The sequence below is a fragment of the Temnothorax americanus genome, unplaced genomic scaffold (assembly GCF_048541705.1).
Source record: "Temnothorax americanus isolate GAGA-0224 unplaced genomic scaffold, ASM4854170v1 Scaffold77, whole genome shotgun sequence".
In the NCBI taxonomy this organism is placed as follows: Eukaryota; Metazoa; Arthropoda; class Insecta; order Hymenoptera; family Formicidae; genus Temnothorax; species Temnothorax americanus.
The window spans coordinates 498,648-522,791 of record NW_027509800.1 but is presented as its reverse complement, the minus strand read 5'-3'; the positions used below and the strand labels follow the sequence as shown (position 1 = coordinate 522,791).

The 24,144-nt window shown below is 43.9% G+C and overlaps 4 protein-coding genes across 10 annotated transcripts; 1 reads left to right on the top strand and 3 right to left on the bottom strand.

Moving 5' to 3' along the window:
• Positions 1-1,931: 1,931 nt before the first annotated feature.
• On the bottom strand, positions 1,932-14,990 carry LOC143906906 (uncharacterized). 7 transcript variants are annotated; one of them, XM_077423265.1, is made up of 17 exons: positions 13,632-14,990; positions 13,538-13,601; positions 11,524-11,621; positions 11,309-11,382; positions 10,947-11,214; positions 9,961-10,860; positions 9,508-9,853; positions 9,285-9,421; positions 9,141-9,221; positions 8,890-9,056; positions 8,516-8,768; positions 8,237-8,429; positions 8,034-8,105; positions 7,511-7,789; positions 5,727-5,900; positions 5,151-5,549; positions 1,932-4,694 (listed from the first exon to the last, which is right to left on the bottom strand). In XM_077423265.1, the coding sequence occupies exons 1-17, from the start codon at positions 13,749-13,751 to the stop codon at positions 4,444-4,446; spliced, it is 3,876 nt and encodes a 1,291-aa protein (XP_077279391.1). In that variant the 5' UTR covers positions 13,752-14,990; the 3' UTR covers positions 1,932-4,443. The 7 variants fall into 7 exon arrangements, with proteins under 7 accessions (XP_077279391.1, XP_077279392.1, XP_077279390.1 ...); XM_077423266.1 differs by having other exon boundaries at positions 13,538-13,595; XM_077423264.1 differs by having other exon boundaries at positions 8,516-8,764; positions 8,889-9,056; positions 13,538-14,990.
• Positions 14,991-15,866: 876 nt separating this feature from the next.
• On the top strand, positions 15,867-17,025 carry LOC143906848 (NAD-dependent protein deacylase Sirt4). Its single transcript, XM_077423149.1, is given in 5 exon segments — positions 15,867-15,991; positions 15,993-16,071; positions 16,073-16,119; positions 16,210-16,387; positions 16,465-17,025. Coding segments are annotated over 5 exon segments (777 nt in total). The 3' UTR covers positions 16,813-17,025.
• Eif3h (eukaryotic translation initiation factor 3 subunit h) lies at positions 17,015-18,351 on the bottom strand. The gene is made up of 2 exons (XM_077423272.1): positions 17,958-18,351; positions 17,015-17,866 (listed from the first exon to the last, which is right to left on the bottom strand). The coding sequence occupies exons 1-2, from the start codon at positions 18,218-18,220 to the stop codon at positions 17,119-17,121; spliced, it is 1,011 nt and encodes a 336-aa protein (XP_077279398.1). The 5' UTR covers positions 18,221-18,351; the 3' UTR covers positions 17,015-17,118.
• Positions 18,352-19,637: 1,286 nt separating this feature from the next.
• LOC143906907 (uncharacterized) lies at positions 19,638-23,578 on the bottom strand. Its single transcript, XM_077423271.1, has 2 exons — positions 22,502-23,578; positions 19,638-21,693 (listed from the first exon to the last, which is right to left on the bottom strand). Exons 1-2 carry the CDS (start codon positions 23,220-23,222, stop codon positions 20,285-20,287), a joined length of 2,130 nt encoding a protein of 709 aa, XP_077279397.1. The 5' UTR covers positions 23,223-23,578; the 3' UTR covers positions 19,638-20,284.
• Positions 23,579-24,144: the final 566 nt, after the last annotated feature.

Sequence of the window (24,144 nt, the reverse complement as noted above, 5' to 3'; positions counted from 1 at the left end):
GTCCGCACGTCCGCACTGTCCGCAGACTCGGCAGACTCCGCAGCGTGTGCCCTCTAGCGTGTAGAAGCGCGTAGACATGCGCGGTGCGCCTCGAGAAGTTGACACTGTTCATTTTTAAATATATACCTTATGGTTTATATTTAGTTCTCTCACATTAATTCGTTCTTACAATGTCATTTAACGCTTCCATTTGGCTGGACTTGGTTCTAATATGTGAAAATGTTGAGTGTGAAAAATACACTGCTTGATAAATTAAAATTTCACCTTGCCACTGACGTCGCAAAGCTTTGGAGTAAACGTGGCAGCTCGACCGCCATTCCTATAGATGCGGCGCGGCGACTCGAGCGCGATCCACGTGACTCCGCCTCGCTGTGATTGGCTCAATTATGTTCGAGAAATGTTTTTGAAAACTTAAAAGCAACGCGAATCGATGAATAATCGTGCACACGTCGATCGCTTTAAAATTTTAAAAGAGCGTCTGGCAGATGCCAGAAAACTTAAAATATATCATCACGTCGGTAAATCAAGTATCTTTCGACCTTTTACGAGCAAATATTAACGAGAGCGACCGCCGCCGCGGCCATCTCGGCGAGACGAATGACGTGACGAGGATAATAATTACAGTTTCTTGCATTTATTTGTGACACTTTTCTTTCTCGACTTCACGTAATATAATACTCGGTAACTTTATTTACAAGTCATCGACCCACGGTGCACAGTACGTTTTAGCGTTTGCTCGGAAATCGATTTATTTACAAAAACGTGTCTTTGAGTTACGGAACGATCTTCCAAAGTCCGCAAATGCCGCGGACGAGGGTCTCGCTCGCAAATATTTTCCATTTAATGAAAGCAGACGAAGTGCAATCGCCACGATTGCGTCATAAAAAAGATCATTGATCAAACGTCCCCTCGCGCATCTCGGTCGCGCGTTCTCCGCTTTGCTTCCGTTCCTCCACCGAATATTGGTAAACGAGCTTCGTTTTCGTCGTCGTCGTCGTCCAAGAAACGTCAAGCTAAATGTAAATGCGATACGCAGCAGCGATCCAAAATGTAACGGTCCTTTGTCTCGAGAGAATAAAAATCGCTATCGCAAAGCCGACAAGTTTACCGAAAAAACGTCGAGTCCCGGAGACCGTTTCCCAAGTTTCCACTTTAACGCTAGAACGATCGGCTTTCGACGCGTTTCTCAATCGTCCTCAGACGTTTTAAAGATATAAACGTAGAACATCTTGGTCTCGGTACCTCGCGCTTCTTTTTACGTGTAGCAAAATAATGATAGTATAGCGATCAGAAATTCCAATTTCTCTCCATCTTTCTTCGTTAATTCTTGCATTCGGATATCATGGTTGTATGACTTACGTTCCTTTACTTTTCGTTCTAAAACGCTTTGTACACTCATGGACGCTTGAGGTAAACCTACGGTAATAATGCGCGGTTCGAGATACACGCTAAAAAATCGCCTTTACGTTCGCTAGATGAAAAAATGTTGAATGGAAATGCTACAAAAACAAAACTCCTTTCTCTCTCTCTCTCTCTCTCTCTCTCTCTCTCTCTCTCTCTCTCTCTCTCTCTCTCTGTCACACACGCACAAGTATCATTTGTACCATGTAATGTATTTCGACGAGTACCGTTAATGTTAGAGTCCCATAAGCCGTCTTGCATTTTTCGAACGTTCACGAGTTGCAAATTGTACGAATAGCTCATATGTACCATCCCCGAAATCGTCGTCGACGTGCAACGTATTTTCGACATTCATCTTTTCGTATTATATTATATTATAACATATATATATATATGTGTATATATATATATATATATATATAATATATATATATATATATATAATATATATATATATATGAAATATATGTTTCTTGCAACATATCTTATATATATATATATATATTCCATTTTATTAAATATAATATAAATATTTATATATATATTTATATATGTAGTTGCGATATACAAAATATAACTCAACACATATTAATATATCAGTTAAGAATCTAGTCGACTGTTGAATGCAAATAAGTGTTGCAACGAGAACGTGCGCGCGCAGAGCTGTTTCTTATAAAATATTACCCGCGTATAAAGAATATTTTTTATACATTAGATAATAAGCGTACGAGAGCGTACGTCGCCCTTGCATTTACATAAATAAAAATGTTTTCAAACAGCCAGATTCAATGGCGAAAATAAATGTGTGTGAATCAATGTGGTACTGATGCAACGAATGTTTACGCTGTACCTAACATAAAATATTTTGATTTTGACACACGTAATTTTTATCAAAATTATATAGTACTATTAGGGTATTTTTTCGTACGTGCATGCATTACGTAAACTTGAGTTTATACGTTTATCTGCAAGCATAAAATTATTATGAAAATTAACTTTACGTTATTTCCCTTCAAATACGTAAATTTACTTTGAGTTCCTTATACAACGCTCGCTCGCTCGCTCTCTCTCTCTCTCTCTCTCTCTCTCTCTCTCTCTTTCCCTCTCCCCCTTACACATGTAGACGCGCGTATGAAAGGTTATTATATGCAATAAAGTAAACTATGAAGGTACGCCATATTTAAAACGTAGACTAGGTAACTCATTTATACAAGCGTCAAGCACGTAGCAAAAGAAAAAGACAAATATTTCTCTTACACGATAAAATACTACGGTTCTTTCGTTTTTTCTTTCTTTTTTTTATGTAAAATACTGCACAACGTATTTCGCCTTTCCAGCTGTACGTCTCAAAGGTATGAGAGTATACGTACATGCTAAATGACGTATGAAAAAAGAAAAATGCAATTATTCGCGCATGAGACTCTAATGTACAGTTAAATAGTAAACAATATTATCTTCTTTCGAAATGTAAAGTGAACTTTTAACAGAAATCATCGTTTCAAAGCGCGGGTCCGCAAAAGGATATATACCCTTTTTTGTGTAATTACATGGAAAATGTTATCTTGAGATAAACACGTAAATCGAAAACAAACGCATGTTGGCAACAGTCGTGATGTCAAACGTCTCAAAAATATCTCGTTTAATTTGATCCTTTCGTGGCTGGTGTGGAATGTTATTTTCTTTACGTACGTCTGCGAACGCGTCTTCCATGTATCTTCCGAGTTTCTTTATTAAGAGACAGGTCGTCGGTCTATATATCACTTTCGATCAGGATACGGACGTCGCACTCTCACGCGCTCTTCTACACACGAGAAGTATATATTATATATTTATTTTTTATAATATATGTACGACTTGATGTCACATACTCATCGTTTTCGTTCGCTCTTTTCGTGTTAATAAGGTCGCCGTGTTTGCAGTAATACGAATAGAATATTAAATACGACACCACCGCTCTGTGTAAGTAATTGTAATCAAGTGCTAGCTTGCACGTCACAAGTTCGAGGAGTTCGCGTATTGTTTGCCTAAGGGTTTTTGCAAGTCCCATTGTAAATAAACAAGCGCACGCGACGTACTCTATAAATAATACTAGATTAAACATATCGACTATCTAGTTCTTCGTCCTGCTGGCGACAACGTTGAGTTTTTGCATTAGACACATACCGAATATATACTATATTTTTATGCCTGCTGACAGCAGTAAAAATCGCGCTTTGCTTTGTTCCGACGTTAAGGAACGTACGCATATACAGGTGCTCTCAATACTACGACGCAGCGCAAAATACACTCATAGTACATCCTCGTACGGCCTCTATTAATCATTAACAAAAAAAAAATAAGAGGTTGGTACAAATATACTCTGAATGAAAAAACATTGAACGTACGTGCTCAAGTCGCCAGATAATTTTCAGATTCTTGCTAGATACGGAGACAGGAGTTGTTCATAAGAAACTTGCAGTCCTATCTTAGGCAACGAGATCTTCGCGTGTGTTGTCATTTAGAAAGTACGCGTATGAAGCTCTAAAACAGCTTGTCGTATGATCAACAATAAGAATTTTCACATTTTTTTCAGTCTTATAAACAATACGTCGTACGCATAGAAAGCTTGTCCGCTTCTTCGTTCTAACGCTTCGTTCTTAATATCATATACTATTCTGTACATTTGTAGTTTCTAAATAACATTCCGCGAAACTTGGAAAAATGGCTTCGCAAACGCGGTCAGCAATGTTTTTCGACGAAAGATCTTTCGAAAGAGAAGTACGTACCGTCCAACCGATTACGCGACTCTATTCCTAATCAAAATACGTGACCGTACTTCGAACCTCTTGTCAATACGAAGACTTGATAAAAAGATCTACGTAGGCGAGCACCATCTTGTTACGTTAGCGGCATGTCGCCAGCATCTATGTAGGGGATGTTACGCAGGTGCTTCGGACGTAAAGGGAGATGTACGAAGAGAACGATTCTCCGACCAATAGTAGCGCGTTACCACGGCACGTTCGTGCTTGTGAACGTGAAACGTACGTCGAGTACACGGTCACTTTAGTTATGCACTATTGTGGTTGATGCGTGTTGAAGTCTTTCTAGTTCTTCCAACGACAGGACGTTTGTTTGTGCAAGCTCCGGGAGCTTGCCGGCCCGAGCTTGAGCGAGAAGTTCTGGGCTGAACCATCGCGCAAGTTGATTAGATGTTGGCGAAAGGTCACCTCCGTTACTGCCCACAAATCCGAGGCCCGGTGAAGGTTGACGGCCGACTGCCATGTTCAACTGCTGCGATCGCATCGCCCGTCCATCTGTACATATACGTCAATGTTATAGACCGCATTTAGTTTAAACAAAGGCAAATATAATGTATGCGGCGTACGCGCGCAAGATATTAAAAACGATAATACGTTGTCGATATTATTTATATAATCCGACGCGGTACTCTCTATTATAAAATTCTCTAGTGTAAAGCATTCCAACGCATAATTAATAATGGTTTACTTAGTTTAATCCAAAGAGGGATAAATGATGTCGAGACAGGATTGAATGAAGGAGAGCCAAAAATGGGTTATTTTTTTGATTTCTGAGCACCGTTGCATGCAATCTGATTTGGGAGAGGAGAAACACCTGAAAATCAATGTAAATAGGATAAGGAGGGATTCTGAGTTCAGCAAATATTGATGTTTAAAGGTAGAAGTCGGGGATCGTTTTTTACAAAAGTTATTTCAAAACACTAGTTCGCGTACTTCATCGACGCACATTACCTGTGCGCGTAGAATTATAGTTTTGGCTCATGACAAGTTGCATCGACGTATTTACAGTTCTCTGCGGTGGTTGTTGTTGCTGTTGCATGTTAACGGTTCCGTGTGGTTGTTGTTGTTGTTGTTGTTGCATGTTAGCGAGATGTGTCGGGACTTGCTGCGCCTTCATCTGGGGATTCATAGGATTTGATCTTTGATTCATAATCGAGTTCTGCGCTACGTTGTATTGTGGAACATTATGATGCGGTAACGAAGTTGCCATCGTGTGTTTAGATCGCGGTGGATTGCCGTAAACATTCGGGACCGTTCTGTGCTGCTGTTGAAATTCTACATTTCCCGTATTATATTGGAACTGCGTACCGCTCGCGTTGCTATTATTACCGCCTTTTACTATAGGCCGACCTGAAATTAGACGTAATGCACGTAAACATGGTAGCTACATCATTTTGCTAATAAGTCTTCCAAACAATATTTTATAAAAAAATCAACAATAAGATTTTATTATCTTATTATCCATAATAAAGATCATAATAAAAAACGTTCTCTGAAACTTTACGGGAGATTTAAAAAGATAGAAACCTGGATGCTGTTTAAGCGCTGGGTTTGACCATGTCGATTGAACAGGTTGTGATCGCAATGCGGTGTGTCTCGAGAGAGCTCCCTGTGCAAGTAACTGAACCGCAGCCGACTGCATTTGTTGCATCTGAGAAGCTTGAGTTTGCGTAGACAATTTAGGGGGCTCCGTGCTGCTTCCTATATTCAAATGCATAACACGTTTATTATGATAAGAAATTTTATGACTATACTTTAAAACTGAACATTTATGATATAAATACAAATATTAAAAAGCTTGCCTTTCTTTTTTCTTTAAAAAAATTTAGTGTTTACTAAGGTCAACTTTCAATAAACATCTTCGCGAAATTAAAGGCTAAGATTCATGTCATTTTCACATACATACATACGTACATTCGTACATACCTATATGTACATACACACATATACATACACATAGCTCGTGTAGATTAATTAAATATTTATTAAATATTATTTATCAACCGCGTTTCTCTATTTCTATCATCATTTTTCCTACCACTTTTTTTTATCGACAGTTTCATACGTATTTTTGTATGCTCATTACATAAAACACATTGTGAATATGTTATTATTAGTTGTACGTGTAATGATTTTATAAGAGTAATAATAAATGCAGCTGTCAGTTACACATTTATTTATATTACATTCATTTCTTGCAAAACAAAACGCATGCAATTTTGGCAAGCATAAGGATCAAGCAGAAATGCGGCATAAGTAGAAAAAGTACAAACATAGCAAGTTCATATATTGATGAAAAAATGCAACATTAAAAATAGGAAAAAAGTGAGTGTGTGTAAAGAAAAGGAAAGTTAAAGCAGATGAGACAGGATAAAGCTTTTTATTAAAAAAAAAAAAAAAAAAAAAAAAAATTATCTTTCAACACACTATTCAAAAATGTAATAAATCTATGTTAAGAAATGAAGAGTTTATTTCATAAAGTGCTTTTTTATCACATATAAAATAAAAATAATATTTCAAAATATCTGTCACATTAAAGAGATATCTTTCAAGCTTCTAAAGCATCTCACGCTGTGGATATTAAACGAAGAAACAAAACAGCTGCTTTTTTCATTATAACGCAAAAATAATAGAAAGAAAAACATAGCTCTGAATAACAATTAAGAATTCACTATTCTATGAAATATTAATGTGCACTTCATCAAACTCCTCATCCACGTAACAGCACAATTAGACGTTTTCACCGGTTGCGAGTAAAGTAGCATTTTGCAAATCAACGTTCTTTATTTTGTCTGATGCTGTAGATGCGGTCATTTTATTTTCGTCTACCAACGTTTCTAATTCAGATGATTTTTTTAGTGCCTCATCAAGCGAGACACAATCGTTATTGTTGGTATCGTTATCACCATCTACCACATCAGACTTGGTTGTTTTTGCATCGTCGTTCGCATTTTTATTAACCTCAAGGAAAACGTTTTCCTTCCGTGTGTTAATTTTCGAATTATCTTCCGTGTCTTTTTTCTGCTCTAATGGACACAAATATTTGGTCTTTAATGCCGATTCTTCCGTACCGAAAGTGGACGTGTTATTTGTATTATTAGCTATAGCGGATTGCAGGAAGATCATTTTAAGAGTCTCGTTTTGCACCTGATTGACAGAATCGGAAAGCTTAGATAGATTAATGGTAGAAGCCGCGGTGTGCATCTGATGATTGTTTTTAGACATGCGAGAATTAACATTTCCGTTAACATTTCCATTAATTGCAGGAGTGATAGAAGAGGTCGTTTCTACTTGGCAGACGTGATTCGCACCGTCAGGTTCCTTATCAGCAGTCATTTTGCGTAAAACGGAAGTTGGAGTGAAAGCGAGCGGACTCGCTGTTTGCTTAGCTGGTGAATTAACAGGGCTTGACACGCGCTGCTGCTGAACTTGTTGCTGTTGTTGCTGCTGCTGCTGTTGTTGTTGCTGATCCTGTCGCTTACGGAAATTCTCACGCTGCTCCTCCAATTTCTTCTTAATTAAAGCACTTTGCATTATAGACTGAGTATGCATAACAATCTCCCTTGGTGACGGTACTCTATGTGGTATCACTGTTATAATAATACGTTATTAATAGAATTATTTAAAAGTAAATTATTTAAATTAAAATATTTTTTTTTTCAACTTTATTAATATCGCCCAACATATACGTTAACGTGAAATAATGTATCAAATGATAACACTACATATGTAGCCATTTTCTCATGTAATTTTAATTAGAAATATTTTTATATATGAAAGATAATATAAAAAATTACAAAATACAAAGTTTATTGTATTGTTTTACTGTATTACCTGGATGTTGTACCGTTAAAGTACTAGGATTAGCTGTTAAATTTGGTGATATTATCGGAGGTGGACAATAAGCTGCATTCCAAATACAGTACAAAATCGTTCAATTTGAATTTAAAAATTAAAGTTTCTAGACTTTTAATTGGCCTTTACGAGAAAATAAGAGAAACATTTAAAAAAGGTGGTTAGCATATAAAACGTCTTACCGTTATTCATAGGAGACGGAATTCTTTGTTGTTGTTGTTGTTGTTGTTGATACAGCATCTGTTGCAGTATGTGATCCTGAGAAATAGGGGCAGCGGGATGAGGATGTGGACTTATAGTGCGAGGTGTAGTGCCACCATACATTTTCAAAATGTTCACCAGCACTTCTCGATGGCGATGCTGCATTGCAGGATTCTATCAAAGATGCAATTAAAAAATATCTTTATTATATTCTTTAACAAATATGTGTAGTCTATTGTAAATAATCATAAATAACTGACCTGCAATTGCTGTATTAGATGTTGCCTAGTAATCTCCCCTTGCTGTAAACCTTGAATGATTGCTTGAGCTTCCGGTCGTTGCAAAAGCTCTTGACTCGACGGGACATTATTTATCATCATTTGCATCTCCGTCGGTACTGGACTAACACCTAGCATCCGCTGATTACCTTGCATCATCATCGATAGCATATCGGAATGTCGTTGCTGTTGTTGCTTTTGTTGCTGTTGTTGTTGTTGCTGCTGCTGCTGCTGCCAATATTACATAGTCATTTGTCAAAATTCATCGTACATTGATCATCAAACAAAGAGTAATATATAACATAAATATATATATATATATATATATATATATATATATATATATATATCATACCTGTATTTGCAAGACTTTCAATAGATTCTCATGTTGCATCTGAGCCTGATGCGGATGTTGAGTAGGACCAAGGGGACCAACATGATTAAATGTTGTAGTATGAATTGGTTCTGCGGGCGGTTGATGTGGCATCGACGACGGCTGAGTTTTAAATTGCGAATTAAGTAACTGAAAGACACAAAAAATGAAAAAGAAATGCAACGTATGTGTTTTTAATTGATATATAGCAAAAAAAATTAAATATAAACTTACTTGCATTAAAGTTACAGGTTGTTTTTGGGTGATAGGTCCGTTAGCTGCAGGCACAGCTTGTCCTCCAGTCACTTGAGCAAGCTAAAAAAAATTGTTTTGATATATTTGTGAAACGCAAAGTTAAATTATCATATATCGACTTACCAGTTTCTTAAAAGCAGAGAGATCTTCTTCAGTCTTATTTAAACGGGGTGCATCAGTCGAAGTTGCAGGTGGAGGAGCACCACCCCGCATACGTGCTTCCAATTCTTCCAAACTGTGTACAACTTTACCACCAACTTCTAAAAAGAAATACATACACCTATCATGTTTCACTGTAACGATTCGTTCACTTGACGATAATATTTGATAAAACGACATCTCTTACCTAAATCTTTAATAGAACAATTTTTCATCATAGGTATAGCCGTGTTACTCGCATCACCCTGACCATTTTGATTTGGCTTGTTACCGCGATGTAACATTTCGAGTAGTTTTACGCCGTTTGTGGTCGTGTTATTGGTCGTCGTGGCCGGAGAAATTGGAGCAAAGTAGGTGTTTGATTCAGTCACCGATGGTATTTGAATATTTGGCTCGGTGATGTCATTCAATAAATTGTTCAGCAATTCATCTTGTATGGAAGCTCTACGACTATCCGCCTGCTGAACTGGACTTTCTCTTTTGAACCATTGGCTGAATCGCGACCCAGTACCACTATTTGAGCCAACACCATTCTATACATAAAAAGAAAACAGGTGCTTGAGCGACGTAAAAAAAATTAAGTAATCTCAAATGTTCGAGACATGAATATTACAAATGGATTAAAGAGACGACTACTCACCGTCAACAGACCGGAGACGCCAGAGAACGTGTCAGATTTCAGGAACTCATCCAGATTAAAATCGGGATGCGAATCCTCTTGATTCCGATTTGCACTGGAGTTCTCTCTCGCGTCGGACGTTGGCTCAGCGACGGTACTCTCGCTGACGTCGTTCTCTTTGTTCCGTCGCGCGACAGGTGGCTCAGTCTGTTCGGAAATCGGAGAATGTGGTGCCTGCACAGCGTTCACAGGTTGATCCATAACGGTCGGAGTGCCGCGTCCTTTAGGACCCGCCGAGTTCTCATTCGGTTTGTCATCCTTCTCCGTGGCATTCCTCTTGCCCCGTTTCTTTTGCGCGGGGGTTTGTTTCTTACTCTTGGCAGCCGTACCGCTGCTCATTACCTTCTCCTCGGGAATATCCTCAAAGCCTCTGAGCTCGATCGTATCGTGTTGAGACGTAGGTCCCGAGCTGAACCATTCTGGTTCGTCCGCATCACGAGTATCACTGTAAGTTCGTCGACGATCATTGCCGAATCTCTTGTCGCGTCCGCGATCCTTATCGCGATCCATCTGATGATTGTTCCGCTCATTTCGCTCCACTCCCCTGTCGCCACGATCGCGCTCTCTCTCGCCACGATCCCCATAATCCCGGCCGAACGATCTCCGCTCAAACCTGTCGTCCCGCTCCCGCAGACCGTCGCGTTCCCTTTCCCGCATGTCGCGATCCCTGTCCCGCTCCTTCCCGTCACGATTATCTCTATTATCACGATCACGCAGAGAGCCACCAGCAGCCGTGCCTGATCTAAAACCATAATCTGCACGCTCAGATTCGATCTTTTCATTTTCCGCTCTAAAGTCCCATATATCTCGTGTCAAAATCCTGCCGCTACCGATTCGACGAACAGGTTCGCGATGGCTGACCTGCGAAGTATTTCACAATTGTGTTTATAAACAGAATACAAAGCGATGCGCAAGGACGCGCACATCTCTCAGGAAACAACTCGTACCTCTGTTTTGCCAATCGGGCTCTCCGGACGCCGGCTCGGTGGTTGATTCACGTTAACGAAACATCCCGAATTAAAACTTCTTCGTTGCGGGCTCAAAACGATGCCATCTTGCTCTTTACGTATTCGGTCTCGTGGATCGCCATTATTACGTCGCTTACTATGATTCTCAGTGATTTGATCACCACGTCCAGTCCTTTCTTCTTTCGGGGGTGTATCGCTACGCTTTCTATCCGAATGCCAGCGTTCGGGATCCCAAACGCCTCGCGAGCTGGAAGAGAAACGAAGTGTTCGCGGTTAGCGAGACAAACGCGTCGATATTTCGATTATTTAAGATTAAAATCCTCTAAATCTTTGTAACTCACTTATTATAAGCGACATCTAGGAATGTAGGCCTACGTCTAGATAATCGCAAATTTTTTATCAGCATAAGTTCCTCCTGGGAAAAAAAACAAAAAAAAATAAAAAAAACAAAGATATTAATAATATATATATATATATATATCGCATTATATATATATCGCATGGATCGTGGACAGATTATTTCGCGAAATTCCAACACTTGCAAAACGATATTTACCCGAGAATATTGAAACTGCGGTCTAGAACGGCCTACTTCCATGATCGAAGCGTCAGTCACCTCACCGGCCACCGACATTGATATAATGGCTTCATCTCCTGTAAGTAAAAAATAAATAAATAAGCAAATAAATAAATAGAAGAAAATAATTGCAATGTGAAAAAATGCGGACCGGACGGCTTCGCGCTGTTGAGCAACCAAATCTCATCGAAATTTAACAAGAACGATTTGCCGAGACGTCCAAGAATTCTCTCGCGGATTCTTACAACGCGGTCGTACTTACGGAAGGTCACTCGCTTTAGAGGATTGACAGATTTGTTTTTCCGGAACCAACGGCAGGACCTGGTTTGCATGACCAGGATGTCCAAGAAAGGAGACCCGGTCGGGCCGACCAGCGGTCGTTTCCGCGGTCGGCGGTACCAATTCGAGCCGATAAACCGATCGACGGCGATGAGTCTCATTGCAACGTCGTTCGTCCTGTCACGAATAAGCGCCGAAACGCGAGCAAGGAATACCTTTCTTATATACGTTCGGCCGCTCTACTCTATCCAACCGTTCGTTATTTTTCCTCGCGCAATCGTCTCGGCAATGTAAACAAACAGGCGAAGGGCAAACGAGGGTCAATAAATTTCCGAAATTCCCGTCACGAATATACGTTGTTCGGCGCGAGTCACCAGAAAATGAGAGATTCTCCCACAAAAGATATGTCCGTGTGTGAAAGAACTCTCCTTAAAAAATCGATGCAAAAAGAAAGCTCCAGCGAGATCCAAGTATCGCGGAATCTTTCTTTCCCTTTCCTTTTCTTGGCCTTGGACGCAGCGAAACGATTTCAGCGGTAGACTCGCCTTCTTGTCCTTTGGAGCAAAGCAGCTTGGAAAAATAAACTCGATCGTTTTTCCCGTGTTTCTTCGTAAAAAGGAAAAATATATGCTACGTGTCCGACTTTCCGAACACACGACCGGACCTCAGAATAGCTTCCGTTATTGAGATAATTATTCGACGTTAGATACACGGTCAGTTTTCTACGTATCCGCTGCCCGTATATATCACTCGCGCAACTTGATACAGAAGGAATATATGTAAGCCGTCGTGGAAGCAGAGTACAGCGTAGACTGACTACGTCCAACCGTCTTCGAACAAGATCTCTCTCTCTCTCTCTCTCTCTCTCTCTCTCTCTCTCTCTCTCTCTCTCTCGCAAACCAATCGAAGCTTTCTTGAGAAGATAGGTGAGCGCTTGATTGGCTACGGAGGGGGGGGAGAGGATGATTTAAATATCATATAACTGATTCTTTTCCAGGGAGACTTCTAGAAATTACAATTATCCTGCTACACAGAGAAGTGCACGCAGATTCACGTACGCCATGCAGACAAATCCTATGGGATATATTAGAATTAGATATCAGAACACACGTAAAAGAATATTCTTAACTCGATAGCCAGAAATTTATTTACATCCTTTATACAGTACTTTGAGAAGAAAGAATGGAATTTTCTTAATTCGGTAAAATATTTAAACACGTTATATAAATATCTTCCGTGTAAAAATATGAGAATTAATACGAGAAAGAAAACAGAATTCATGAAAACAGATAATAAACAGGAAGCAAGAACATTATTGGCAAAATTCTAATGCCATCCTTGTTGAAATTAGAAAAAAGGATGACAAAGACGGACGAAGGAAGCAATTATCTACGCAGACAGGTCAGAGGATGCGCTAAGTACGAAACATTACAAATCTATAGAGCGAGTGTACTTGAGAATCGTCAGCGTTATCCCGACAAACGAATAGAAGCACCGAATCAGCTCTGTTTTCCCGCACTTCCCGTACTCTCAATCCAAATTTTCCTCCGTTTTCAGTGCGGAGAATATAAATGTTTTACGAAAGAGAGAAAAAGCGAACGAACGAACCCGCGAGGTTATCTCCCGACGTCAACGACTGTCAGCGTTGATCAGCGTTGGTCGGCGTCGTCGTCTCGGAGCCGAGGAGCGGAAAAGCGAAATGATGACTTCTTACCTTCTCGCTTCTTCGCCACCGTTGCCGTTGCCGTTGCCGTTGCCGTTGCCGTTGCCGTTGCCGTTGCCGTTGCCGTTGCCGTTGCCGTTGCCGTCGTCGTCGCGGTAGCCGTCGTTGCCGTCGCAGCCGTTGTCACCGTTTCTGTCGTCGCCGCCGTCGGCGGTGGCGGTGGCTGCTGCCGCTGCTTGTCACTTGTCACAGCCTCGACGGACATCGCGCCGTTGATGGTCGATGTTGATCGCGTCGGCCTTCGTCGATCGGCGGAGGGTAGGGATGGGGTGTCCTGCGCGGATACCGGCGTACCGTTCCCTCAGTACCCTGTGATTCGCTATCTTCCCCGAGATGCGATCTCTATCTATGTCTCTCGTACACCATATACACGAGCGGTGGTACGTAACACCCACACGCACGCACGCACGCACGCACAGACGGACGGGAGAGCGCGGGCGCGCGCGCGCGCAGCGAATACACACGTACACGCGGGGCGCGCGTACGATCGCGCTCTAGCTACCTCGCACACTGACACGCACACATATACCACGGGAGCGCGCGCACCTCTTACACGTATTAGTTTACACCTCTAAATATATATATATATATACATATACATATGCATATATATTGCTTAGTACTGTTTAGTATCACAGACTGGTTTTCCCTTCTACGTGTCGCGGCTCGACCAGCGATCGACGAAGCCTCGATAGGGCGATGTGTATCTCTTTTTTCCGAGCGTTTCAACGTAGAGATGAGCGAATGGTGGACAGGGGAGCGGAGGGGACGAGAGGAGGGGAAGAGAAAAGACGGAGAAAAAGAGAGAGGGAGAGGGAGAGAGAGAGAAAGAGAGAGAGAGAGAACGAGGAGCAGCGAGGAGCGTGTTTACTGGAAAAAAAGGGGGGAGATTGCACGCGAGTCCGCGACTCCGCGACTCCGCGAGAGGAGAGACGGAGAATGAGAGTCTACACGCGTAGCCGCGCGAGCGAGACGGGCTCGGACGATTCTGCGAGTGGCACTGGATCGCGGGAGATCTCTGTCGCGTGTCGCCGCACGGTCATCTCATGTCACGACTCGCGACACGGTCTCGCGTAGCGCAGAGCGCAGAGCGCAGAGCAGCTCCGTACCCGTATCCCGTGTACACGTACGTACACACGCGCGTGCGCGCGCGCGCGCAACGCACCAAACGCACTGGGTTCTCTTCTCGTTCTCCTCGCTGACTTCGCTCTCTCGGCACTCGGCAGTCGCGGCTCGCGTCTGCTATGCAAAAATGGAAAATGGCTGGCGCGCGATTCCCAACTTCCGTCGCCGTTGATTTCTTCCGACCTCGACTTTTGACTCGACCACCCGGCTGCCTCGACTTCGTCGCCTGCGTCTGCCTGTCTCTTCCTGCCACCGCGATCCGCGATCCCACCAGATCCCACGCAACGCTAGCCGTACGCCGTACGGTTTACGGTTTCTGGCCCTGACCGAGGAGGATCGGAAACAGGGAGATGGAGTTTACAGCAGAAGTTCCCGCAACGCGATGGAAAGGGACAGGCGATACGCGAGGATGGCGCTGTCGTCGACGAGGGTTCGGCCACTGGCATTCGTCGACGATTGAAACCCATTGCGTTCGCAAATCACAATCGCGAAGCAGCGGACACTGTGCGATCGGCCAATCGGGGTGCGCTTCATTCTCCCGGGAGTCAGGGGTGCGTTCCGAAAATTGAAATTCGAGCGAATCCGCACCCGCGTCAAAATTATTGATTGGCGATTGGCGAGCGCTTCCGAGCGATGGCTAATACTGGCCAATCGAGAATCATTGTGTTTTCCAAACGCGGCCAATGGCGTTGGCGATTCGAGATTCGACGGTCTCCCATGTCGCGAAGCATAGGATTTAAAAGCCACGCGACTCACGCGTGTTGACGCGTGTGCATTTTTGATATTTATATGATAAGATATGACGAGAAGAATATGATATGACGACGGAATGATAATTTGTAGGTTTCGTCGTGATCGCGAGGTGTACTTGCCGTAACGCGAAGCTTCCTACGAGTTACGAGTGTTCCGTCAGAAAGATTATATCGTAAGTGTATGCTTCGGTTATGTTTGTTTAAACGACTAAAGTTTGTTCCGAGTCTAATATAATTTAAAATAATGATCGAGTCTACGTATTACGTCGCGTGCAGAGATTTCTCGATGGTTGATCAAACGTAAATAACGATAGGGCACGGAGCCGCAACGAGGTGTTCGCGTTGAATTATTTTTATTTTTAACAGATATTTTCCAACGCTATTAAAAATAAAAATAATTTGACGCAAACATCTCGTTGCGACTCTGTGCCCTATCGTTATTTATGAGTATATCCTTTGCAGCGCGTTTGTCGAGCCTCGCATTCGCTCCAAAATGTGATCCAGCGTCAACGGAGGATGTGACGAGATTGAAGGACGTCGTCGATAAACATATGAACGTCTACGCGTGTTAACCGGGGCGGTATCCCCGATTACAGATCGGCCGAGGTTGGTCTTTACGCCCGGAACGATCGCGAACCGATGCTTTATTTATAAGGAACTTTGCAACGGTGAGACAGCCGGAAGAAGATGGCCAAGGTTTGTCTTTCCGTAGCTCAGACATTCCTGCGTTATTTTAAAAAATTAACAGAAACGTATCGACGTCTCTCGTGAGCTGTGTATTTATAGATTTTCCTCTCTTAAACCAAACATTACGCGCGAGATACCGAAACACTCGGAACGTGTCGGAAAGGTAGGATGTACTGTTACGCGGAATGTAGATAATTTACATTCAAAGGCGGGAAGTAGGGAGGCGATCGCAACTGCCCGGATGATAAGGCCCGACGGTGACGTAGAATTGTCACTGGTACGTATGACACGGTCACACTTGCAATGTTTTTAAATACTATAAATATTATTTTGATAACGGAATATATTTGACAGGCCCAAGTAGAAGGCTTCGATGTTCCTGCTTGCGATAACCGTGGTGGCATTTTAAAACCCAATATTGTATTTTTTGGGGACAATGTGCCACGTGACACGGTGCAAAACGTAAAGGCTGAGATAGAGAGTTTAGATGCCTTGCTAATTCTGGGAACATCTCTCTCGCGTAGTACATTCTCCGCGTACAGGGTTGTCCCGCAAGCGCGTGACGCCGAGAAGCCAATAGCAATGGTAAACATTGGCGAAACTAGAGCCGATAAATCTGTAGATTTGAGAATAAAAGGAAGATGCGGTGATGTTCTACCAAAGATTTGGCGGTTGAATGCTTCGAAGGGTTTTATAAGTTGATGACAAATATGAATAGTTTTCAAATTATATATATATATATATATATATATATATATATATATATATATATGTATATGCTATAGTTTACTCAACTATTAAATGTTATCAGAAATATTTGTATCACAGTGTATTATAACGGTTCTTCATTGATGGATAATACTCGATCTAAAAAAAAGTACAATAAATAAAAAACGAATGGAAATTCTTGAAAAATTGTACACGTCTTTCATTTATTTCTCTGTGCGGTACGTTCTTCGAACGTTATAGATATTCGTAATACAGTTAAGTACGGTACAGTAATGTTATTTAATGGGAAGATTTTGCCTCCTTTGCGTTTTGCAGGCTTTGAGTGATGTACAATTTTGCCAAGCTCTGAGCGCAGAATTGCGAAATGTGTTCGCTGTACGTGTTGATTTGTCCAGCGACGATCATTGGATTTAACCTCGGTGGGACTGGTAGAGGCCTCGTCAACTTATTGATATCGTCGTCGGGTAACGGCGGTTCATCCTTTGCGGCCCTGGCAGCGTTTTCTTGAGCTCTCTTGGCCAGCAGCCTATTCTTATCTTGCTGCTGTCGAACCACCAACTGTTGATATCTGTTGAACTTCATCGCTTCCTGATTCAATTCGTCCACTCGATCCATTAAACATCTCAACTGGTTTTCCAATACCGTGGCCGTTCCAAGATCCAGGTACTTCGTACCCTGTTCCTCGGGAATCATCTCGTCCAATTCGGACATCATGATATTCGTCAGATTACTGTTTTTCACGACTACCGGGATCTCGACGAAGAGACTCTCGTATCCAATTTTCAAGGTACGCAAAGCTTCCGGAGTAAACTCGTTCTCCTTGTACATCTGTATCGCTTGCGGAGTGAGTCGGTACGCTTTAAGCGTCAGAAAACCTCTGGCAGATTTTGCGGTGTCGTAAATAAGCACGACCGATTCCTCGATGGAAGTCTGGTAGTGGTACTGCGACTCCAGCAGAGACAGATTCAGGAAATTGCCGACGTCCGCGCTCTGATACCAACCGACGTGGAAGTGATCGACGTTCACCCTGCGTATCGTTAAACAAAATAATATCCTTGCGTTCCAAGGCACAATTATGGTAACGTGACATTCTTGAATATATTCATGCCGACGCTCACCATCTCAGTCTTCGCATCATGGCAAGCTGATACTCCTCCTCGTCCATGATCTCGTCGTTCTTGGGAAACGGAAAACAGTTGGTGATCTCCAGACGATTCTGCACGACCAGGCCGAGAAGAGCGCCCTGGGCGACCTCCATGTTGCCGGAGGACTCCTCGTGACAGTGCTTCACCATCTTCATCACCACCAGCCCGTCACATTGCACGTAGTCTATGCGCGGCTCCGCCTCGGGAATCCTTCTCGACGTCGCCCTCGAAACCATTTTGACGGATCTAATCTTTTAATCGTAGTCGAAAAAAGCTGAGATACGGTCACTCGGCCGATCGACGTTGGACGTGTCAACGAAGGTTAGTCGGTTAGTCTGGTTAGCTGGAAAGAGCAGCACGCCGATCGTGACGTCACTCGTCCCTTCTCCTTTCTCTTCCCCTCTTCTTACGGCGCGTTTTCATCGATGCCTCTCTCCTCGCACGCCGATTCTGTCGCTCTTCCGTCAGCCAATCGAAACTCATGTTTAGCGTGACCTCTGCTTGAAAGCAAAATTTAAAATAATGGGTCACGAGTTTAAAATCACACTTGGCAAAACGATCTCTCATCGATGTTACGCGATAACAAAATATCGAATCAGCATTCCGCGGAATGAGAGAGAAACAATGAGACCGATGAGAATAAGATATATTATTCTTGACGTTTGCAGAGAATGGCTGCGTGCCTAGCACGCGTGAGCAGTCGCTCGTTTCCTCTCCTTTTAATCCATTGGGTCAAAGGAGAGGAAACGAGTGACTGCTCACGCGTGCTAGGCTAGCGGAGTTTCGGCTGAACGCAGCCAACCCAACTATAACTGATGCAGATACCACATAAAAATTATACAATTGAAGCATTTGATTGTGAGAATAAAGCATACGTTTTAAACAGATTGTCCAGCAATTGATAAAAACATGAAATATTTTAATGATTTTTGTAGATATATATATTGGAATATACTTGTCAGAAGCGCAATTGTATTTAGATAAGGATGAAATGTACTTGATATGTTTATTGTCGTATACTTACACGTAGTGTCATGTAATACGTAGAACTATTAATGCAACTAGTATTGAATCTACGGTGAAAACGTTAGATTAATTATCTAGACATTCCGGGACTGATATCGATAATTTGGAACAATGCCTCATAATACTCAAATAGAAAATTTAAGTCGCGTAAAAATATTCTTTAAAACCAGATAATTGAAAAAAAGAAAACACGGGCACATCATTAACGAATAAACAATATGCATCACGTTACTTAAGAATAATGAAGATCATGGTGCAAGGCGTCGCGCGCGCGACAAGATACAATCTCTGGTCTGAAAAAAATTATCGCCAAAACATATCGACGCGTAGAATCTGCATTTTCCAAAATTCTATACTTGTAATTCGTTCCATAAAATTTTGGAAGATTTAGATGGTTTCGACGAAAGACTACCGCGCGTATTCCATAGCGTGATTAAATAAATATTTTTAATAAAAATCAGATTTCATAAATAATCCAAGATGTATATTACATTCAACGTGCTGATTTCACACGCTCGTAAACTATTTCGAATAGATGAAAATTAAATTCGAGATTTAAACTTACTTTTTGTCATACTTAATAAATAGTCGTTGATTTTGTTCCATTTAAATACTTAATAAACTCGATTCAATGTTGTTGACACTTTTATTCTTTCATTCTCGTATTTATTATTCTTAAAATAAGTATCACACGAGTCTCTATACTATAATATAATAACAATAAACTGTGGAGCAAAAAAAAAATAAACATGTAAATATGTGCTTACATGCATGTTTACAATTCTGCGGTTTTGCGCTAACAAAACAAAACAAACTTAATTACAATACTCTTTTAAATCGATTTGTGTGAAAAACGATTATTATGCAGTAAAAATAAGCAATAAGATTCCTTTCGATCCTATGAGACACATTTGCTTTTTTCCAAGCGTATGGAAGAAAATTGATCGTAACGGTAAAAAACAGGCCCTTACCCTGTTTTCATCAATATTGTATATATATAATAATTAACGCGTGAAATTAAAAAATTCAGAAAGCCATCTCAGAATTAAAACAAACACAATTCATCGCGTAAGAATAATAATAAAAGTTAAAGTAATCGATAAATCGAAGAAAGAAAACAGATGCGTTTCACAGCGAGAGATTGCTTTTACATTTGTATGCCGATAAATGGACCGTGTTACATGGGTGGGCAGCTTTTATTCGCTCTTCTTCTTCTTCTTGCGTATAAAAATAACAAAGTTACATTAACCTGTAATCACAGTCTGCGTATGCGGCTATAACGGTACGTCTGAAGCCGCGGAACATTCGTCTCTTACATTAAGATCGAGACACGCCAAGATCCTCGCCTCTTCTTGCGTCTTAGCTAATTCCATCAATGCCAAAGCACCCTGCCATTTCTGATTGTCTTCCTGTACCGGTAATTTAGCTACGCTCGTATCGTCCTCCCGCTCAACGCCAACTATTTCCGTCTCCGTTATCACAGGATCTATTACAACGGGTGGTTTTGGAACAATTTCCTTGCCGTTAGAACTACCGGCCAACATCAGTACCGTCGGTCTGGTTTCGTTTTCGCTGATACAACAGCTCGCCAGCGTATCCCGATTCGTTGCCTCTCTACGAACGATCCGTTCCGCGTAATCAAAATGCGAACGCGTAACTTCGGAACCTTGAATCGTTACAGTGGGTTCGTCGATGTCAAGTTGAAAAATACTTGGATCATTTGACAAGCAAGTTAGCGAGTTCCACTCTGGATGGTTCAGAGGCTGCACGTATACATTTCCCTCCGCTGTTCTCGGCGATTCGTCCGTGTGATTTGTCACGCGGGACATTTCAGAAGCGGCATACAAAGGTTCCAACCGTTGCGCGCGCGGACTTTCCAGCTTGACGTTCAGAGTCGACGCAGGTGTATTATCCGTGACAGACGTGTCCAAGAACGTCGCGTACCACTGGAGTTGCGGCGCGTCCGTAGACCCGCTCAGAATTTGTTTCTCGTCAATCTCGCGTACGGCCGTTACGTCGTTAGGTTTAACGTCCTCATTTAGGTCTAGCTGCTGCTCCAAGCAAGCATATCGTAGCCATCGTTTCTTTGGTTGTAGTCTGTCCAAGGGTCTTCTCAGCGAGCCGATCGCTAACTTGGCGCTCGACGCTTCCTCGTCCTCGGATGTTTGCAGTATCGCGCAGCACGTCTCCGCTGGATCCTCATCCTGGCTCTCCTCCCGACCGTCCTGATTCTCCGTACGGCGCAACCGTTGATTCGACGGATTGCGATCGAGATTTTCCTGCTCCCCCGCTATATCCATCATGAGGCCTTTTCTGGATTTTATCCTCTTGTGATTTTCGGCGGCGCTCTTCCACGTCTTCTTTTTCCGATCGTTCTTCCCGGTCGGAGTTCGATCTTCTCGTTCCCTGGACATCTTGTAACGCTCCAACCATCGACTTACGTCGTACGGCAATTCCGTGTTCTCGGACACCGGCTTTAGTACAAAATCGTCCGATCTCGTGAGATTGGCATAAGGATGATCAGGGCAATGTCTGTTGGCGTGAGCGAATCTCGTCTCGCAACCCGGTTCGGTGCATAAAAATGGCTTCTCTCCGGTATGCAATCGTTGATGAGTCTTGAGTTGTCCCGATTGGGTGAAAGCCTTCGCGCATCCGGGATAGTCACACGGATATGGACGTTCTCCTGTGGTCATAACACGAAAATGTTTTATTATATTTCGTCAAACTGATATATCTCATTCGTCGTACAAATAAATTATGAAATGAAATATATCATTCCTCTATTTCATAATTTATTTAATACAAAACGGAATTTTATTTGTACATATGTGTATGTTTTGTTTGAGCGTGCTAAATTTTAATTTTTTCAATTTATTACGTATCTGGCATTTAAATATCTGCCAAAAATTAGTTTACTCCGTTCGATCAGTCCCGTTATGAGAGAAAGAACACGGCGTTCAAGAACGTTCGTAACATTTTCGAAAAACTTGGCTCTTCGGCACGCCGCGCCGCAAAGCGGAAAAGCGTCGCCGCGGCCGCGGCCGCGTCCTTTTTCGTCGTTCGTAGACGTAGACAAAGACCGCGCAAGACGGACCGATCGACGGGAACGTGGGCGCGCGTACACGTTCGGCCCTTCCCTGCCCGCCCCTCCGCCGCGGCGCAATTAAAATTCTCGTGCAACTCGGCGCGGCCGTCGCGGTCGCTCGATTTACACGTGTCGCCGTGCCGTAAATTTCGAGTCGGAGTCGGAGACGCGGAGACGCGTCCACGCGTTGCGCCGCGCCGCGCCGCGCCGCGCCGCGCCGCACCGGCACGCGAGTGACGCGAGGCGAGCCATTTAAGTATTTAAAGCGCGGCACGCGGCACGATGGCCGATTGGCGGGACGCGCGCGCACGACGATCGCGGTGAGGTTGGCGTTGGCGGAGGTTGAAATAAAGCAACGCGCGCGCGGCTTCTCGGCGTCGGCGTCGCGGGAGAAATGGACTTTTACCCGTGTGAGTGCGCAGGTGCGCCTGCAGGCTCTTCTCGCGCGGGAACACCCGGTTGCAGAAGGTGCACTTGATGCTGCTCGGCGACGTGCTGCCCTGCTTCATGAGATTCGTGAGTGCGTCGGCGCGCGGCCGACCGCGCCGGTGGCTCTCGGAACCGTTGCCGGCGGCCGATCTACCGTTCGCGCTCCCGCCACTCGCCTCCAGTCCCAGTCCCAGTCCGGCGACGCGCCGTTCCCGGTACTCCGGCGAGGAGCACGAGCTGCCCGGGCTCAGGTTCGCGTTGCGCGCCTCCTCGCCCCAGTTCCAGGGGTAGAGCGTCGTGTCGCACATCGACGGGCTGCGGTCGAGCGAGTCGAGCGACTCCGCTGACGGCCGCGGCCGCGGCTCCCGTTTCGGCGTGTGCGGCTCCATCGTCGCGGCGCGCGCTGCCACTCCGTCGGCCGTGGCGGCTCTTCTCGCCTTCTCACCTCTTACCCGGTTCGCCTCGGTTCTCTCACACACAATCTCGGTACACTTGCCGCAAAATGTTGTCACTCGAGCTACTCGCTGGTCGCTACGCGATGCGACGCGAACGCGGCAACCCACCACGCACCACCAACTGCGGATTACTTGACACGCGCGACCTCTTTGCCGCCGCGCGCGTGGTGGCGTGGTCGTGGTACGCGTGCCGCGTGCAACTGGTAAACCGCCAAAATACGCACACGAGTACACAGTACACATACGCGCGAGTCGCCAAGATGGTCGTCGCGCTTGCGCGCGCACCCGCCATCCGCCTCGACTCTCGACTCTCGAGGGCCGTTGGGCCGCGTGCAAACGCAACGCAACACTGGGAAAATAAATAATCCATCTTGTACGGGCCGTTCTTCGTCTTTGGGCTCGCGATTGAGCGACCTTCCTGTACGTTCGTTCGGTCGCGATCTCTCATCTTGGCCACAGGCCTGCGTCGGTCGCCCGCGGTGGTTCCGCGGACACCTGGATGCTCCACTTTGCATATGAGCGTTCGAGTTCAAACGCGCGCGCGATTTCTCGATCGCTATACGTGAAATACGAGTAGATCGGGAGTATTGAAGAACAAATTAAAATTTCGCAACCGCGTAATTCGGATGAGTTTGTAAACCCGCCTATCCGCTATCGTGGCGTCGCAAAACGCCCGACGCTCGACGACTTCCGGTGAGCGTCGATTGGCCGGCGCCGATTGGACAACGCCGCTCGGCCGACGCCGATTGGTCGCGTGACGTCACGCTCCGCCGTACGAAAGCGGAACAACACCTCGCCCGCGTCGGCGTCGCGCGGGACTCGCAGGCGTTTACGGGAACGGTGAATTTATTTAACGATCGTCTCTCGTATCTCGAGACGCGATCGCGAGAAACACCGAGAGAGACGTAATATGTTTGTCGCGCGCGGGCGATTATTCCTCAATTTTCCTCGAGACCGGTGGCGCGGCCGTCGTCGTCGGCGGTCGGCGGTCTCATGGAAATCGCGCGACTTGGCCCGGCGCGGCGCGGCGGCCGGATTACGAACAGTTGAGAGTCTCCTCGAGCGTCGCGGCTCCGGAACCCGGCGGATCGGGCCGCGCGAAAATTCACGGCGCAATTTTTCCACGTCCTCGCGGACGACGGACCGGCGCGCGAACGTTATTTCG